Here is a 20,370-nt window from a genome sequence, read left to right as displayed (position 1 = left end):
TACTGTGCATGTTTCTATGATTCTACAATGTGATTTAACATCTAATATTTTAGTATTTATATGTTTACATATGCATTCAACGTACTGAAGAGTACAGTTGTCATGGTTAGATACAAGAGAAATGTAGCTGACTAGTATTAACCAAACTAAATGTGCCGGTGACACAATTAATTTGTAAGCATACAAGCTGAAATGTCAAGTCATTCATATTGCTAATATTTTTAAATGGTTTTACAGATATACCAATATTGTCCTGGTGAGCCCTGTCCATCCTGTGGCTGAGGGGATTCTGTTACTCTTGGCTGCGTATTGAGAACAGACGACTCACTTTCCAATGTCACTTTTTACAAAAATGCAAACTCGTCCAAAATGATGACAGGGGGGCTGAATATCTCTGCAGTGTCAAAGTCAGATGAAGTTTCTACAAGTGTGAATATTCAGGAAGTGAGTCATCAGAGAGCTGGATGTCAGTAAAATGTGAGTATGATTAATACAGTCTTCATTTATGTGTGCTACAATATGAGCTAGAAAAGCAGCCATATTTGTCAATTAGTAGCTTTAATTTCAGCAGATTTCATCCACTGGTTTGTATAAGTAAGAGAAACTTTTCCAGTTACGCAGTAGTTCCACTATGATCCTTTTGCTGAGCAACAGCGCCCTCTGCAGTCCAAGCTGTTAAGTGGTTTTTTGTACATGAAACAAAGCCTATCAATCACTTGATTACACTCCTTACTATAGGCTTGCTATAATTAATCAGAAAAGAGCATAAAAGTCACATAGTTAAATCAAAATGACCATTCTGCTTTTGGTCATCCTACTCATGAGACCCTTATTGTTTATTGTTGCAGTGTCTCGCTCTTCATTTCCTGTGCCGCTAATCATTGGACTGGTCAGTGGTATCATACTGATCACTCTACTCCCACTGCTACTGTTGTGCTGGTACAGAAAATCAACGAGTGAGACCTTTTCCTGTTTATCTCAGACAAAATCATTGTCATGACACTGAGCAGTAGTTCAATTTTCAATACAAATAATTAAACATAATTATTAATAATTATCGTCTTTTTCACAGATACATGTTGTAACAGGTTGGTACAACACTTCGTATCTCATCTTCAACACAACAACACTTAACATGTTTTTTACTTTAAACTACTTTGACCTTGTGCTATTTATTTTGTCCACATGTGTCAGCCTCCTCCAGTCTCAGAGAAACAATCAGAGCTCTGCTACAGACCAAGATGAAAATCAACAGCCAGTATACTCGTCTCTTCTCCACGGTCAGCCTTCCATCTAATGTTGAATGCTCTCACAGCTTTTTCTAACCCTCTTCTATATTCATATCCAGTTGTTATATTTCACAATAATAACATTATACCCTGTGCTGCAAGTTTCACACACATGAAGCGACTAACCTGATGTTATTTTCATTTCTATTGATGTGCAGGTGACATTTGTGTCTATGAATCAATCAGAGGCTCTGGGAATGGTGGGAATGGTACAGTATAAACTTTGATTCATGCAGAGAAGTCTGAGAATGATGTGATTTTAACTGAGTGAGTAAAATCCAAGTAAAACTTTCTCATTTCAGGTGGACAGGCAGATACCACTAGAAATGTTATATCTCAGATTGAGCTGAAAGGTGTTGGAAAGAGAAGTGAGTACATATGAAATCTCAAAAATAAATGAACTGATTGTTGATTCAACCAGCAGTCTCAAAAGGTACATATATCATGTGGTTAAAGGTATGTGGACACAAATATTACATTGATACATGTATCTAATTTTTGAACATCTAATTTCAAAACCATCAGCTTTAATATGCTGCTATAACAGCCTGTATGATCTTTACAGGAAACAGAGATGATCCAAAGGAGAGGTCTGACTACTGTAATGTGAATCCAGATTCTGCTACAGGTACAAATATTAGCTGTTGGCTATTTATCTACCTACTCATTTACAGAGAAGGTGATATAACTAAAACCAATGAACCAATAATTTTTGGTGTTTCAGATTCTCAAATTATAAATGCATTCAGTAAAACTGTAAACAGCTTTGATAATGTTATAGAGTTAGTGTATCATTTACATATTTTTCATTTGTGGTTATTGTCATTTTGTTTCAGGTCCATAAAGAGAGGTGCATCGTCGACAAAGCAAGAGAGGCATGACAACAACATGAAAAACAACATTTGACTTAAAACACGTTTGGCATCATTTATACAACTACTGCCACACACAATATTTTTTGCAGTTTTGTAGAAGAACATATGAAAGATGTACTTGTTATTTTACAATAATATGAATAAGATAAACATCAGCGTTGTGGCAACTTTGTAGAAGTTGACTTTTATAAGCTGAGAGACTTCACATTGTTGTATGATGGTAATTTATATTATATATTTCTATTCTATTTTATATTATTATGTATTTCTGTTTTTAGCTCTTCATTTTGCAACTAACAGCAGATGGGTTGTAATAAAGTCAGCTGAACAATCACAGGTGTATTTTCAAATTTTGTCTTGTTATACACAGCACTGTCACCATGTGTCACTATATACACTCTGTAGTCACAATCAACAGCCCTACCCTAACCCCCCACCCATAACTGCAAGAGTGTGCAGGAATACCATTTAAATGGGCTTAAAACATACATGTGTACAGTGATACTGTATGTGAAGACAAACCTAAAAAAATAAAAGTATTCATAACCATTTGAAGTAAAAAAAAAACACACACACACACACATTATATTTGCTGTTCAATCTCTCTAAAGCCGTCACTGCCATGTCAGTGCCAATACATGAATATGGTTTTCTCATGTCGTCCATGATGTTCATCTCTTTATGGACCTGGAACAAAATCACAAATTAACAGTTGGAAAACTGAGACATCCCATCTGACATTCTACAGCACATCATTTATATTATTTTAAACAAACATGATACAGAGTGTAATCAGGCAAATAATGACAAAGAATACAATCAAAAATTAAAACTAGATCTTAAATATCACAGCAAGTGATAAATACAGATTACATGCAGTATAGCCTCCAGCAAACAACACATTCATTCAAAATAATTTATCAGGATGTGCCAATAACATTATCCTGAGTAAAAAGCAGTTAGTGAGAGAAACATGAAATGTATACTATTGATTTCATACATGGAGGTGGTTTTTTGTGTGATACTCTTATTGATTCAAGTACATGACGGGAGGTGTCCTTTTTTGTGACAGTAAAATCTAAACTTATGTTTAGGCACACATGGCACTTGGTTAAGGTTAGTGAAAGAATATGGTCTGGATTAATGCAGTAAAAGTTCAATACATAAATTTAAATACATACCTTCTTCATAAATACCTTCTCCAGTGTTTTCAGAGCCTCTGATTGTTTCATAGACTCGATAGTCACCTACAGGTCAGTGAAAATCAAAACAAAGTCAAATTGGTCCCTATATGTCTGTGACAGCGTTCTAATATTCCTGCACCATGTTAAATCTTGATTCACTGGTGTTAAACCCACAACACGGGGTATAATGTTACTATTGTAAAATGTAACAAATGGATATGAATATATAAGAAGGTTAGAAAAAGCAAAGTTTATACTGTACCTTCTCCAGTGTTTTCAGAGTCTCTGATTGACTCATAGACATGAACGTCACCTACAGGTCAGTGAAAAATCAAAACAAAGTCAAATTACTGATGGTGTGGTTTAATTCCAGCAGCAGAGGGAAAGAGTAGAGTCTTGGAGAACTGGATGTGAATGGATGAAAGTATTTCCTGATCTCTCTTGAGTAGAAAGTATCAGAAAAAGTTATGAAAACATTGAAAGGTAGATGAAAAACTGACCCTGCAGAAGAGAGGAATATGTTTGCTGTTGATTATCATCATGGCTGACAGTTTTATCTGTAGCTTTATTCTCTCTTTGAGACTGGGTGAGCCTGAAACATGTAGTTTAAAAAATAAATTAGTATTAGTAGTAATTAACAAAAAAAGTTAATGTACACCTTTAGAAAAGAAGGTGTAAAGTGTGATGCTGTTTCTAAGCTGGAGATGAGAGAAGAGAGAGTGTTGTACGAACCTGTTCCAACATGGATCTGTGAAAAGCACAGTAGGATTTGTGTTAAACTGAACCACTGCTCCATCACATGACATCAGAACTGATCAGTGATTGTTTAATAATCAGTGTCTCACCTGTTGACTTTCTGCAGCAACACAGCAGCAGGAGAATAATCAATACTATTCCACAAAGCAGCAGAACGATCAGCAGCACAGGAGATGAAGAGCTTTTAGGTTCCATCACTGCAACTTAATAAATAAGTTTAATAACCTTTCTTTATGGATTTTAAACTTCAGCAAAGTGATTTTACAAAAATGAATGTCAGGTCACAACAACTAAACCATGCACCTGCAGCATCTATACATTAACACACTGTACATTATATAAATCCCTGTTCACATACAATAGATATGATAGACATGTAAAGAGTACATAAAATGTGTAAATGTGTCCACTGATACTCAAAATAAGTTCAAGTATTTGATCAGTTTTCTTTCTCAAACAGCAACACAGTTTACAAAGAAGAAAATGCAGAGATAGTTTTACTTGTCCTCACCTTTAACTGACATCCAGCTCTGTGCTGACTTTCTTTCTGACCACTGACACTTGTAGAAACCTTCATCTGACTTTGACACTGCAGAGATAGTCAGCTCCTGTCTGGTGTCATTTTGGATGAGTTTGTCATTGTGATAGAAAAACACACTGGAAAGTTTTTCTTCAGTCCTGAATCTGCAGCCAAGACTAACAGACTCTCCCTCAGTCACAGGATGGACGGGGCTCACCAGGATAATACCATAATAATCATCTGTAAAACAGTCAGAGATCAGACCCTAAGAATAAAGTGAGATACACTGATGAGATTACACTTATGCTTTTATTATTTTGCAATGTTCAAAGTTAGACCCTTTTTTTTGTGAGGTGTCAGGGTGATGTTAGACCTGTCACCAAGATTATTATGTTGCCAAAGTGTGATGAAGACTGAACATCAACATTTCATTTCATTCATTAAATACAAATCTATTTATTTGAAATCTACAAACCATAGAGGAAATTGTCTGTTTTGTCATATAGTTTCTGACGATGCTGTGTAGCAGAGTGATGGACCAAACTCTCAAAATCTCCACTGTATACACATGTTACTTAAGATATAATATATTAAATCACATGAGATGTTGAAAATACTTGAAAAAATGAAGAAAAAATCCAGTTAAACATACTCTGTACAGTGATGTTGACTGCGTTGCTGAATTCTCCTGATCCAGACTCACACCAGTACACTGCAGTATCATACCAGGAAAGCCTCATGTTACATGTGGATCCAGTCATTCTCCTCCAGTCAGAGCAGTGTGACTGGTAGCCATGTTCAGGAAACCTCTTCACTCTCCACTCAGCAGAGTTTCCCTCACAGCTCAGTGAGACAGAGTCAGAGGCGAAGTGCTGCACTCTGTCAGGATTCACTGTGAGAGACGCTGCTGGATGAAGATCTGGAAAACAACAATGAGGAGTCAAATCAACCACAGAGATATTACAATTAAAAAGAGCACAATATAAATAAACAACATTCAGTGTCTGGAACATACAGAACATATGGATCGACATCCATATTGACACAATACATTTTACTGTGGACCATGGATGTACAACATAGACATTTGTTTTCAGGATATGTTGGTCAGTTGGATGAATTCAGGTAATGATTTAAAATGTCTCCTTGATAGAAAGAAAAACAAACTGACCTCCAGACCAGATAAACTTTGGTTCACTATTCTCAGTGTAAAACACTGGATCTCCTCTTCCAGCTCTACACACATATCCTGCTGTGTGTGTCTGACCATGAACGATGTAGGAATCCTGTTCAGTCCCTCTGCTGTTACCAGGTAACAGCTCATAGCTGTAGGAGTTGTGTGACAGATCAGGAACAGTCTTATACCAGTAGAACCTCCATCCTGCAGATGGATGTTCAACCTCACAGTGCAGAGTTACTGAGGCTCCAGGACTCAGCCATGATGGAGACACAGTGAGGACAGGCCGAGGTTTATCTGTTGGAGAGTGATTGAAGAGCTGACTGCTTATTAAATAATAATGAATGCTTTTATTGAAGTGTATACTGTATAGACATAGAGATAAGTTTAAAAACAACATTGTCACTAATGAATGAATGAAAGGAAAAACTGTGAATGAATGCATTTTGTGACAAGATGCAGTGAAATACCTGCGACACAGACTATTATACTGCTTAAACTGTGATGAAGACTAACTGAGCACTTCTCAAAAACTCCACTGTGTATGAATATAACTCAATTCAAAGATATAAATCACAATAAATCCAACAAAACATACTCTGTACAGTGATGTTGACTGCATTGCTGAATTCTCCTGATCCAGACTCACACCAGTACACTGCATCATTATGCCAGTGAAGGTGGATGTTACATGTGGATCCAGTCATTCTCCTCCAGTCAGAGCAGTGTGACATGTAGCCATGTTCAGGAAACCTCTTCACTCTCCACTCAGCAGAGTTTCCCTCACAGCTCAGTGAGACAGAGTCAGAGGTGAAGTGCTGCACTCTGTCAGGATTCACTGTGAGAGACGCTGCTGGATGAAGATCTGGAAAACAACAATGAGGAGTCAAATCAACCACAGAGATATTACAATTAAGAAGAGCACAATATAAATAAACAACATTCAGTGTCTGGAACATACAGAACATATGGATCGACATCCATATTGACACAATACATTTTACTGTGGACCATAGATGTACAACATAGACATTGTTTTCAGGATATGTTGGTCACAGATAAAAACATGGATGAATTCAGGTAATGACTTAACATGTCTCTTTGATAGAAAGAAAAACAAACTCACCTCCAGACCAGACAAACTTTGGTTCACTATTGTCAGTGTAAAACACTGGATCTCCTCTTCTAGCTCTACACACATATCCTGCTGTGTGTGTCTGACCATGAACGATGTAGGAATCCTGTTCAGTCCCTCTGCTGTTACCAGGTAACAGCTCATAGCTGTAGGAGTTGTGTGACAGATCAGGAACAGTCTTATACCAGTAGAACCTCCATCCTGCAGATGGATGTTCAACCTCACAGTTCAGAGTTACTGAGGCTCCAGGACTCAGCCATGATGGAGACACAGTGAGGACAGGCCGAGGTTTATCTGTTGGAGAGTGATTTCCTCAGAATGAAGAGATGTTATGATGTCTAGTCTCTGGACATGGAATCATTTTTCTCTCAATACATTATCTCCAAACACATAACACATACAAACAGATACAATCTCAGGATAAACTAACAAAAACATTTGAATGAATTGTTTAGATTTTCAGTGTAAATGAAATATGATCTGACTTACTGTCATACACTGTCAGTCTGACTGAAGAACTCCACTCTGTTGTTCTATGTTGTGAACTTTTCACTCTGCCCTTACACCTGTAGTCTCCACTGTGGGATGATGAAGCAGAACTGATCCTGTGTTCATGTTGATTTGAAGGTTTGAATGAGGTGGTTGTTTTCCATTTATACTCCCACTCAGTGTCTCCTCCTCCCTGGATCTCACATCTGACAGTGATCGTCTCTCCTCTGTATATCTCAGACCAGTTGGGTTGCAGAATCACAACAGCTCTGTTTGACACTGTTCATGTTCAACAATTTACAATGAGAACAGAAACATGCCAGAAGGTTAAATGAACATCAGACATAAAGTTTGCTGTTCTTTGTTTTTCTGCTACATCATGAATACACAGTAGATTTCTTCTACATTGTGTGTTTGTTGTCAAACTCACCAGTGATGTCAATGCTAACTGAGTGACTGTACTCTGTGTAGTAAACTGGGGCTCCTCTTCCTCCTCTGCAGCTGTAGAGTCCTTCCTGTGAGACACTGGTTCTTCCAGTTGTTTGAAAAGCAGCATCATGTGTGGTCAGGGGTTCAGAGAGTTTATTGTCTCTGTACAGGAAGTATTTCCAACCAGGTGATGGGTTCACAGAGCAGGTCAGTGTCACACTGCCCCCTGCTGGAAAAGCTGTTTTGTCAGCAGTCAGCTGAGCCTCTGGTTTACGTGCTGTTCAGTTTATAACAAGAGACAAGACAAAAAGTTAATTTCTGCCTCAGAGTTAGGTCAATTTAAGTAACTGAAAACAGGTAATAATAAATAAAATATTAATTAACTGTAATTGTATAATGGCCACACAAAATTCTCATTTATGTCTGCAATCAGTTTGAACTTGAGTTTATTGGTTGGTCAGATTGGAATGAAAACAAAACAATCAGATTGGAATAAAGACTGGAATAAAAATTCCCATAGAGAAATATTTTTACCTCTTAACAAACAAAAACACTGTAACAGACGTCTGCCACTGTAAAACACTTATAATCACACTGTTTGAACATGAACTGAGTCATTTAGCTACAACCATCACATGAAAGTTACAAACAGCATGTGACACATGACTCTCATTGGTTGATCAGTGATTTAGGAAACACAGGAGTTACCACTAACTAACTAACTAGGTACTGTTCATGTGTGGTTAATGTTCACTGAGCATTTCTCTGTCAGTGATTCAGTTTCAACACTTCACTGTATCATAGCTCCTCTTCACTTACTCTGTTCTCACACTGGAAACAACCACAGTTTGTTTCTGAGCTGCTCGTAACAGACTTCATTATTGTTAGAGGAGAAATGTTTCCTGTTTCATTCAGACAAATGAAAACATTAAGAAACATGACATTTTCACTTTGAATGAAAGATGCTTCAACTTACGTGATACTGTCAGTGTCACTTTATCACTCCACTCTGTTAGGAAATATTCACTTCTAGCCTTACACCTGTAGTCTCCACTGTCAGACTCAGTGGCTCTGTTGATCCTGTATTCATTGTGTGATGGAGGTTTGTTTAACTTGGCTGGTCTCCATTCATACATCCACCCAGTGTCTCCACCTCCCTGGATCTCACATCTGACAGTGATCGTCTCACTGCTGTATATCAGAGGCCAGTTGGGTTGTAGAATCACAGTGATGCTGTTTGAAACTGTTGACATCAAAAATACCCAGTAAGAAAACAACTATAACAATAAAATCCAGAGACAATGAAAAGATTAGCAAAATTAGTGATTAAAATAAAAACATATTGTGTAAATTCTTTAAAAACTTCTTAAAAGTGGGAAAAGTGACAAGCAGCTTTAGCGGTAGCTATTGTTCAAGGAATAAAGGAGCTTAATCATTTTGTCTTTTTGTCAGACAATCATAAAGAGAGAATCTGAAATTCAACAGTAAGAAAATCTATTCCTCAAATTTAAAATGTAGATTTAAAGAAGACAAAGCCATTTTCATTTAAATATGCAAATGAGTGATATTCAATCTAGAGTCCAACAGATATTACATTCATGTTGTGATGAAGTGACTGATTGTTTTCTAACTTTATTTTACAAGGAGGTAAGAGGTACTGGGCCTGAGTCATTTATTCATTTCATCTCCTCCACACTTCAGACACTGTTTTATTATTTAAAGTATCCATGTTGTTTTATTCCAGAGAAAATGTATTAACTCACCAGTTTCCTGAATGGTGACTGGTTCACTTACAAGTGTGACGAAATCTGTCCCAAGTCTCCATCCATAGCATGTATAAATGCCTCCTTGTGAAATATTGAAAACTGTGTCTGATCCATTAACTTTAACAAGCTGAGGTTCAGAAGTGTTTGAGGTACGTCTGAACCAATCATATTTTAAACCAGCAGAGTCCTTCACAGAGCAGGTCAGTGTGACGCTTCCCCCAGCTGGTATAACTGTCCTGTCTGCTGTCAGAGTGGCCTGAGGTACTGTTAAAGTTAGAAAAAAATAATTGTCTTTATGAAGGTCACAGACTCTTCAGTAAATATACAGTTTGCCTCCAGGGTCAATGTAACATCTAGTCTCCATACATAAACATGTATACAGCACTGCCCAGGTAAGATCAACACCAACATAAACTGAACTGAAGAATATGTCATTTCACACTCATTATTAAATGAGTAATCTATTTATTTAATAAGGAAATAATATATATAATAATACTAAGGTTATAAATATGATATCAAGGCCTAATGTATAAACAATTTCAAAAATTGCTCACCTTGAGCATTTCCATAGAGGAGTGTATTCAGCACTGAAAAAAGATTGATGATAAATGATGATAAAGATTGAAACCTCATCAGACATGGTCAATCTGACAGAGTCAAAATCATAATAAACTAAGACAGAGTTTGATCAGAGGCAGCTGTTGGTTATCAACACATTTCTGAGATGATATTCTGTAAACTGCTAAACAGGCAGGAAAAATAAACAAAACTATTTAAAATCAAATATACCATATATATTATAATAGAAATGAATAATACATGTGCAAAACAACTCGTCCAGTCTGTATTTAACACAGTCGCCCACTGTGAACCAAGACAAATCAGCCATGTTCACGTCTACAAAGCTACAGTGTTGATAAAAACATGATTCTGCCTCTGAAAGTCACAGAATTGGAAAATGACTGATGTACTCACAGAATAATGAGAGCACACAGAGCAAAGTGTGCCCCATCTTCACATCCAGCACTGACACTGACACTGTCACACTGCTCTGCAAGAGAAATGTTTCAGCTTTGTGTCAATAATAACGCAGCAAAAGCAGAAAGAGAGACGATCTTTACAGATGAAGAAATTACATTTTATAGAATATGACATCAGAATTTCTGAGATCACCCTCCCTCTAAGTATAACCCACCTGTTCTGTTAAACCAAACTCATACCACTGCAGTGGCTTTGACCACAGTGCACTTTGACGTGCTTACACTTCCTGCCCACTGAAAAAATATATTAACTTGACTTGTGTGCAAAGGTTTATGTGTGGCCCTCTGCTCTTTTATCCACAGTGCCTGTATTGTCATGAGGTGTGTGTTGTGTGTATCTATAGTTGCGATGTATGATTATAGTGATCAATCTATAGTAGATACAGTGTGGTATAGAAGTGGAGCAAACTGAAGTCAACAGAACTATTAGTGGGTGTTTCTGAACCTGCAGGTGATTCTGTGCAAAAGACCACATGTTCAGAAAAACACGCAAATCTGAAAAGACATGCACATCTGGAGATTTGCTCTCAAGTCCAACTGAGTTTTTAATTATGAAACACAACTTTCAAATGTTGCCTGGGAACAGCCAGAGAAAGATTTTGAGCTGCAGTTGGTAGATTTACATTTAGCCATTTGACACTTTTATCCAAAATGACTCAGAAGTAAGAGACAACAGTAAAGCCTCAGTGCATGGAGAAGAAAAAGCTACGTACTGAATAAAGAAGGACGCCCCTGCTCTCATAGCATTTTGGAGCTAGTTCCACCATGAGGGAAGTACAAATGAGAACAGCCTGCACTGTGATTTCCTTGTGTGCAGGGATGGCAGTGTTGGACAATGATCTTTTGAGGGACGAAGTGGCCGAGAATGAGCATAAGCCTGTATGATTAGGTTCAAGTAAACTCAGAAGCTGCTCTGCAGGCAAGCATTAATGACTCGAATTTGACATTAACACCAGGCTAGGCTAGGGGTGCTTGGTGGTTTTGTGGTTCAGAAGCATCCTAGTCTGTCTCACCTAATGTGTGAGAACCAGAGAAACACAGCATTGTTTCACTTTCAGCAAGGCAGGGTAATACAGACTCAGACTCACCACTCCATGTATAATAACAGACTAAAGAAGGGATCCATGCCTTCAAATCTGAATCCTGAAGAATAAAACAGTCACTTGGATCCTGAGGTCAATTATTTTTCTGTTGGACCAGTACAGTTGCATACAGACTATGAAAATCGGGTACTTTATGTGGCCTGGGAGCTGCAACCTTGAGATGTTTGTAATGTCATCTGCATTTGTTGCTGCATATCTTCACATATATTTACTAGATAACTATGTTTTGCTCCTGTTGCTATAAAGATTATTTGGCAACTGGGGCCTATGAAGAAACAAACAAAGTGACAGGAATTAGTCAGTGTCATCACCATGTTCACACTAATGTGTTCATAAGTAGAAAAAAGGTCATATACCGTACAGGATGTGCAATGTGGTCAAGTGCAATACATATACAGATGATGTTAAAACAATAAAAGCACAGTATTTGTAACTGAATATTTTTGAATGCAATAATGACTGGTGGTGACATTCAGGATGTAAAAGGTCAATATTTATTTCTCAGTCTGAAATATAAGGGAAAACATTTGACATAAAAGTTCCTGCTCTGTTCTGCATCTTCAACACCCCCATCACCTCTGCTCTGTCTTGGACATGTGGTCAACTAGGTGTGAAACACGTCACCTGGCTGACAGGACACACTGAACTACGGACTTTTTCTTTATTTTTAGCACTGCAGCTCCAAGTAAAACTGATCGCTGTTTGTACCTGAATGAACAATTAGGGTTATTTTAAACAAAAACATCCACAGAATGATCTTTTATTAATGCCATGTTTCTTATTTTACAGACTTTGTCAGGTTCTGTGAGCTGAATAGATGAAGCTTAATATGTTAGATGACTGGATTTATCTGCTGCTCCATCTGTATTAGTTACTGGAATGTGGATAAATTGTTCACAGTGAATGCATTTAATGACTTACAACTTGTTTTTGTGATTTTAGCAATGTCGACTGCTCGATGTTCAGCATTCAGCACAGATTGTTATTTTTAAAGAGGAGGTAGCTGTTCGCAGACGATCTGATGCTATGCAGTTAAATAAGAAAAAGATCCTTGACTTAGAACCAAACAATGACTGCCTTCACTACTAAATTATTTTCACCTTCCAGTGTTTAACGTGGCCTGTGGTTTGCAAACCTATCAAATGGATGAAAGATATTTGCACTTACACCTGTCCACTGCTACAGTAGTCTCAGGAATAAAAATGCATGAAGGGAAAATTAAATCAAATAATAAAAACGATTAAAACTAAAAACTGATGACAGAGGAAGAGCTACAGACCAGAAATGACTCACGAGGGATCTGAGCTTGTTGCTGTTGGTTGTAACTACAGAGTGTGTATAGTGACACCTGGTGGCAGTGCTGTGTATAACAAGACAACATGCAGGAGGTAGAGAGGACAACATGGAAGCAGCAAAAGCAGCATAACAGACACAGATTGATGGAAACTACAACAATCACTATCACTCAAATACAGTGTGCTGCACCTGCAATAAAATCTGCTGCTCCAGAAGAAGAACTCACTGTTGATCTACATCTTTATGAGAATAAATAAACAACAGGAAGCTCAGCAAGCATGCTAATGTTAGCTTGTTAGCAGGTATCATGACCTGCTCCATTAGTTATTCATTTCTGAGGTCCATCTCTGACCTTTCTCACCTAGATTAAGATGTGGACTAGAAAAGCTGCACTAGTCAGGTTCTAGAAAATCCAACCACGACTGTTCAGTTCACTTTATTCTATTTATTTACAAAACCATTGCTCTTAGTAGAAAAAAGGTATGATAAAATAAAAAGGATTCAGTGTAATGTAAAATAGATTCCATTAATATAAAAATAATACATATCTATCATTATACACCAATCACACAATTTGCAAAAATAAACCTCAACAGAGCCATCACATCTCAGACGTTTTTCCAACATAACAAGTGAATCTACCAATAATGTTCATCTCAAACTGGCTACTGTAGCCTGTCTAACCTTAATACTGAAACGAAAAAACACAAGTATAACTCTATGCTGTTAAATGTACAAAACAGCTGCATGATTGCAACAAAAATATACATATATACTGTTTATGCTGAAATTAAATCCAGGTCATGTGATTTCTTCATATGTTCAGCTACACAACTACACAAAACACTGTGTCTAATGTTTGGATGGCAGTTGTGTACTTGCTGTCAAATATCAGCTGAAACATTTTGTTTTTCATGTTGTTGTCCATTCTTTGTTCATCATGAGCTTCTCTTTATCGACCTGGAACAAAAGGACATTAAATGCAACTGTGAGCTCAATCTTTACATATTTTTCAAACATTTGCCTGATAAAGTAGAATTAATCTTAAAATATTATTGAGAATCTTATTCAAAATTAAAGGTGATCTTCAGTTTTCTCTTGAACTCTACTGAAGTGATGGATTACCATTCTTCTAAAGGATCTCTCCATCTCTCACTCCTGATGGAAGTGGTCTCTTCCAGGATGACAATACTCCCATCAACAGAACATGAGGGGTCACTGAATGGTTTGATGAGTATGAAAATGATGTGAATCATTTGATATGGTCCTCACAGTCACCAGATCACAACCCAACTGAACACCTATAGGAGATTTTAGACCAATGTGTCAGACATCAGTCTCCACCACCATCATCAAACCAAATGAGGGAATATCTTTTGGAAGAATGGTGATCCATCCCTCCAGTAGAGTTCAGAGACTTGTAGAATAAACGTCAAGACACACTGAAGCTGCTCTGGTGGCAAACGGTGGCCCAACACCTTATTGAGAAAGTTTTTGTTGGTGTTTTCTTTGATTTGTTACCTGTGTAGATATTGTTAATGTGTGTACCTGTGATTCAACATGGATTCACACTCATCTAGATAGGGCCTTCCTCTGGTTCATCACATTGCCCTGTTGATGATCACATGACAGCAGTTAAAAACACACACACCCTCCTTTTCTACAGTTACAGATCTTTGATTAAAATTACAACGTAACTGTTTCTGGATCAGTTTCAACAGGATATTAGTGACAGTAGTTACTGTACCTTCTCCAGTGTTTTCATAGACTCTGATTGTTTCATAGACACAAACATCACCTGCAGGTCAAAGTCTAATTAGTCACCTCATGTCTGTGATAGGGATTTAAACTTTAAATAACACAGAAACTGAATGTTGAACTGACTGTGGAGAAGAGAGGAATATACTTGTTGTTGATTAGCATCATGGTTGACTGGTTGGTTTGTAGCAGAGCCCTGATTCTCTCTTTGAGACTGAGTGAGCCTGAAACATGTAGTTTAAAAATAAATGTGTATAATTAGTAATTAGCTATTTAAATTTAAATTTAATGTTAAATGTACAACTTCACAAAAGAAGGTGTAAAGTGTGATGCTGTTTCTAAGCTGGAGATGAGAGAAGAGAGAGTGCTGTACGAACCTGTTCCAACATGGATCTGTGAAAAGCACAGTAGGATTTGTGTTAAACTGAACCACTGCTCCATCACATGACATCAGAACTGATCAGTGATTGTTTAATAATCAGTGTCTCACCTGTTGACTTTCTGCAGCAACACAGCAGCAGGAGAATAATCAATACTATTCCACAAAGCAGCAGAACGATCAGCAGCACAGGCGATGAAGAGCTTTTAGGTTCCATCACTGCAACTTAATAAATAAGTTTAATAACCTTTCTTTATGGATTTTAAACTTCAGCAAAGTGATTTTACAAAAATGAATGTCAGGTCACAACAACTAAACCATGCACCTGCAGCATCTATACATTAACACACTGTACATTATATAAATCCCTGTTCACATACAATAGATATGATAGACATGTAAAGAGTACATAAAATGTGTAAATGTGTCCACTGATACTCAAAATAAGTTCAAGTATTTGATCAGTTTTCTTTCTCAAACAGCAACACAGTTTACAAAGAAGAAAATGCAGAGATAGTTTTACTTGTCCTCACCTTTAACTGACATCCAGCTCTGTGCTGACTTTCTTCCTGACCACTGACACTTGTAGAAACCTTCATCTGACTTTGACACTGCAGAGATATTCAGCTCCTGTCTGGTGTCATTTTGGATGAGTTTGTCATTGTGATAGAAAAACACACTGGAAAGTTTTTCTTCAGTCCTGAATCTGCAGCCAAGACTAACAGACTCTCCCTCAGTCACAGGATGGACGGGGCTCACCAGGATAATACCATAATAATCATCTGTAAAACAGTCAGAGAATATTAACTATCAGTCAGAGATCAGACCTTTAGAGTGAGGGGACATACAATGATGAGATTACACATCTGCTTTTATTCTTCTGCAGTTCTTGTTCATTTTACAGGATCATCATCAGACCTGACATTTGACCTTGTTTACTTACAACCTACTGTCTGTGTCTTACAAGTAACCTCTGAGCAAAGAAACAACAGCTTCCTACAATGTCCTATAAATGATACAGGACTTGTTTTGATCACTGACATAAAAACTTTAGTTCATATCACCTGTAAACTCACAAGAACTAAACCAAAAAGAAACTCAAACCTTGAGTTTTTGGTGGTCTGTTACAAAAACAAAATTTTACAAAATAAGGAAGAAGATATTTACTGTGGTGAGTTTGTAGTGATCAGAAACACATAAATAGTTTTTTGAAGAGTTGAAGTAAGTGAAGTAAGAACTGCCACAGAGACTGTTATGCTGCTAAACTGAGATAAAGACTGAACATTGACATTTAACTTTCATTAGATAAGAACCTATTTAGATCTACAGACCACATACAATGCACATACAGTTTCATCACATACACTTACTGAAGATACCATGTAGCAGAGTAATGGACCAAACCCTCAAAACCTCCACTGTTTGTCTATAAAACTCAGCTCTGATATATAACATATTAAATCACATGAGATGTTGAAAATACTTCAAGTTCTAGAAAAAGCAAAATGAAAATAAAATCCAATAAAACATACTCTGTACAGTGATGTTGACTGCGTTGCTGAATTCTCCTGATCCAGACTCACACCAGTACACTGCATTAATGGGCGAGGACAGATAGACTTTACATGTGGATCCAGTCATTCTCCACCAGTCAGAGCAGTGTGACAGGGAGCCATGTTCATTAAACCTCTTCACTCTCCACTCAGTAGAGTTTCCCTCACAGCTCAGTGAGACAGAGTCAGAGTAGAAGTGCTGCACTCTGTCAGGATTCACTGTGAGAGACGCTGCTGGATGAAGATCTGAAAAACAACAATGAGGAGTCAAATCAACCACAGAGATATTACAATTAGAGCACAATGAATATTCATTTGTTAATTGTTTGTATTAAAAACATCAGTAGAACAAACACTGCCACAAAATTCAGTGTTTGGATCATACAGAGCACATGGATCAACAGCAGAGAATGACTCTGTGTTTTCAGATGAACTGAAGAGAAATGAGGGAAGAACAGAGGGAAACAAAAAGAGAGTGATATTCAACCCAGTCCTGAATTTAAAAGCCTCCAATATTAACATATTGTTTGGTGACAACAAACTGACCTCCAGACCAGACAAACTTTGGTTCACTATTGTCAGTGTAAAACACTGGATCTCCTCTTCCAGCTCTACACACATATCCTGCTGTGTGTGTCTGACCATGAACGATGTAGGAATCCTGTTCAGTCCCTCTGCTGTTACCAGGTAACAACTTATAGCTGTAGTAGTTGTGTGACAGATCAGGAACAGTCTTATACCAGTAGAACCTCCATCCTGCAGATGGATGTTCGACCTCACAGTTCAGAGTTACTGAGGCTCCAGGACTCAGCCATGATGGAGACACAGTGAGGACAGGCCGAGGTTTATCTGTTGGAGAGTGATTTCCTCAGAATGAAGAGATGTTATGATGTCTAGTCTCTGGACATGGAATCATTTTTCTCTCAATACATTATCTCCAAACACATAATACATACAAACAGATACAATCTCAGGATAAACTAACAAAAACATTTGAATGAATTGTTTAGATTTTCAGTGTAAATGAAATATGATCTGACTTACTGTCATACACTGTCAGTCTGACTGAAGAACTCCACTCTGTTGTTCTATGTTGTGAACTTTTCACTCTGCCCTTACACCTGTAGTCTCCACTGTGGGATGATGAAGCAGAACTGATCCTGTGTTCATGTTGATTTGAAGGTTTGAATGAGGTGGTTGTTTCCCATTCATACTCCCACTCAGTGTCTCCTCCTCCCTGGATCTCACATCTGACAGTGATCGTCTCTCCTCTGTATATCTCAGAGACGTTGGGTTGTAGAGTCACAGTGACTGTATTAGAAACTGTTGACATAAAAAACACCCAGTTAAGATTCTAATAACATTAATAGAAAAATGTCTTGATTTTTACTGCTATCACTCATGATAATCATCTGTAGTTAAAGTTAAATAAAAGTTAACTTTAGGTTAAATAAACAATACAAACACAACTCAACAGCCATGAGCAACAACATCAGTTAAAGTTAAAAACAGATGAAAACATATCAAACAGTTTCTTCAAAGAAAACAACTTAAAGCAACTAAATAATCAGGAAGAAAAGTAACAACAGTTCATTAAAGTTTTCTACAGTAAATAAAGAAACATATATCTGCTCTCTGGAGCTTCTCCACCTGGCAAAACTTTTTCTCCTCTCTGCTGTGTGTGTGAGCACTGTGCATGCACAGCTTTCACTGCTGATTGGCTATTTCCGTGTGTAACCAATCAGATGGTGCTGTGCGCGGGACAATGCTGGAGACAGAGTAGTGACTGCACACAGAGAGGCGTGGCTGCATCAGAGCCAAAATAACCCAGTTTTCTGATTTCACCCAATTTAACCTCTTTGTTTCCACATGTTTATGAAATCACACAAAAGTTTAACACACTGACTCTAAACCACTCATTTATTTAGACAGACAACATTTTGATGGATTGAAATGTTGTCTATATTAAGTTAACAAACACTGAATGGTTTCATCTGAATGAAAATAAAGTGAATCTCATGCTATGGCCTTCACAGTCACCTGATCCCAACTCAGCTCAACAACTACAGAGATTCTGGAGTTACATGTTAGACAATGTTAGAAACCATCATTATCAACTCCAAATGAGGGAATACTGTTTAATACTGTAGAGGATTGGTGTTCATCTTTACAGCAGAGTCCAAAGACTTGTGATATCTATGCCAGTAAGGAGTGAAGCTGTTACTAAGATACGTTTATGTTGGTTTTTTCTTTCATTGTTGCCCATTTGTGTGCGAAGTATTTCATATTTTTAACTTTTCAATTTCTATCTTCAGCAGTTCTTACAGCTGAGGTGGCAGGACAGAACAGTGTGGCAGCTAACACACCATACCAAAACTCAAAGTTAGAGTATAATTACTTTCTTTGTAATAATTGAATCTTTCTTCTTAAAATCTTCAGGCAGGACTAATGTAACTGACTGTACCTGTGGATGCTCCTTTTTCCACATCAGACTCATCAGCGCCCTCTGCTGGGTCTCTACTCTGTCCTGTTAAGATGATGATGAATCCATGAGAAGAAAACTCATCAGTATGAAGGTCACAGACTCTTCAGTAAATATACAGTTTGCCTCCAGGGTCAATGTAACATCTAGTCTCCATACATAAACATGTATACAGCACTGCCCAGGTAAGATCAACACCAACATAAACTGAACTGAAGAATATGTCATTTCACACTCATTATTAAATGAGTAATCTATATCAAATTACATATATGATCAAATATAAACAGAAAGAGGATGTGATTAACAGTGATATATTCAGTTATAAGTATTAGATGATATATAATATATAAATGAGGAAATAAAGCAATCGGTCACCTTGAGCTTTTCCATAGAGGAGTGTGTTCAGCACTGAAATAAAGATTGAAACCTCATCAGACATGGTCAATCTGACAGAGTCAAAATCATAATAAACTAAGACATTTAAAAAGCAGTTTGATCAGAGGCAGCTGTTGGTTATCAACACATTTCTGAGATGATATTCTGTAAACTGCTAAACAGGCAGGAAACTTAAACATAACTCAAATAAAACATACAAAATGTAAAAATTACAAAGCTGTAAACATTATACTTCAGATCGTATTCTGTGCATGCATTGTGCAAAACAACTCGTCCAGTCATGTATTTAACACAGTCCACTAATCTGAACCAAGACCAGACCAGACCAGATCAGAAATCATGTTCACATCTACAAAGCTACAGTGTTGATAAAAACATGATTCTGCCTCTGAAAGTCACAGAATTGGAAAATGACTGATGTACTCACAGAATAATGAGAGCACACAGAGCAAAGTGTGCCCCATCTTCACATCCAGCACTGACACTGTCACTCTGCTCTGCAAGAGAAATGTTTGTATGTAATAACACAGCAGAATGAGAAAGAGAGACGATCTTTACAGAGGAAGAAAAACTTACATTTCATATGAGATCAACTTCTCCCTCTAAATAACACCAAACCGTTCTTCCTTCCGTTTTACACCAAACTCTGACCTCCACAGTGGTTTGGACCACAGTGTGCATGTTTACACTTTCTGCACACTCGAGTATTTAAATATGTCAAATAAAGAGATAATGTT

At 37.3% G+C, this 20,370-nt stretch overlaps 1 protein-coding gene and 2 long non-coding RNA genes across 3 annotated transcripts; all 3 read right to left on the bottom strand.

The window, feature by feature from the left end:
• Positions 1-2,743: 2,743 nt before the first annotated feature.
• LOC127139612 (uncharacterized) lies at positions 2,744-3,662 on the bottom strand. The gene is made up of 3 exons (XR_007809862.1): positions 3,611-3,662; positions 3,346-3,411; positions 2,744-2,851 (listed from the first exon to the last, which is right to left on the bottom strand). It is a non-coding gene; the product is annotated as an uncharacterized LOC127139612 (long non-coding RNA).
• A 151-nt stretch (positions 3,663-3,813) lies between these two features.
• On the bottom strand, positions 3,814-19,676 carry LOC108890999 (Fc receptor-like protein 5). Its single transcript, XM_051067658.1, has 15 exons — positions 19,613-19,676; positions 19,217-19,279; positions 17,797-18,075; positions 17,299-17,601; positions 16,732-16,998; positions 15,733-15,981; positions 8,831-9,097; positions 7,856-8,131; positions 7,426-7,704; positions 6,928-7,230; positions 6,400-6,666; positions 4,616-4,864; positions 4,194-4,307; positions 4,081-4,096; positions 3,814-3,940 (listed from the first exon to the last, which is right to left on the bottom strand). The coding sequence occupies exons 1-15, from the start codon at positions 19,674-19,676 to the stop codon at positions 3,814-3,816; spliced, it is 3,123 nt and encodes a 1,040-aa protein (XP_050923615.1).
• LOC127138982 (uncharacterized) lies at positions 13,496-15,409 on the bottom strand. Its single transcript, XR_007809863.1, has 6 exons — positions 15,311-15,409; positions 15,198-15,213; positions 14,947-15,044; positions 14,810-14,860; positions 14,611-14,673; positions 13,496-14,022 (listed from the first exon to the last, which is right to left on the bottom strand). It is a non-coding gene; the product is annotated as an uncharacterized LOC127138982 (long non-coding RNA).
• Positions 19,677-20,370: the final 694 nt, after the last annotated feature.

Source organism: Lates calcarifer, unplaced genomic scaffold (genome assembly GCF_001640805.2).
Source record: "Lates calcarifer isolate ASB-BC8 unplaced genomic scaffold, TLL_Latcal_v3 _unitig_1850_quiver_1738, whole genome shotgun sequence".
Classification (NCBI taxonomy): Eukaryota; Metazoa; Chordata; class Actinopteri; family Centropomidae; genus Lates; species Lates calcarifer.
The sequence above is the reverse complement of the archived record's forward strand: the minus strand, read 5'-3'. Positions and strand labels throughout refer to the sequence as shown.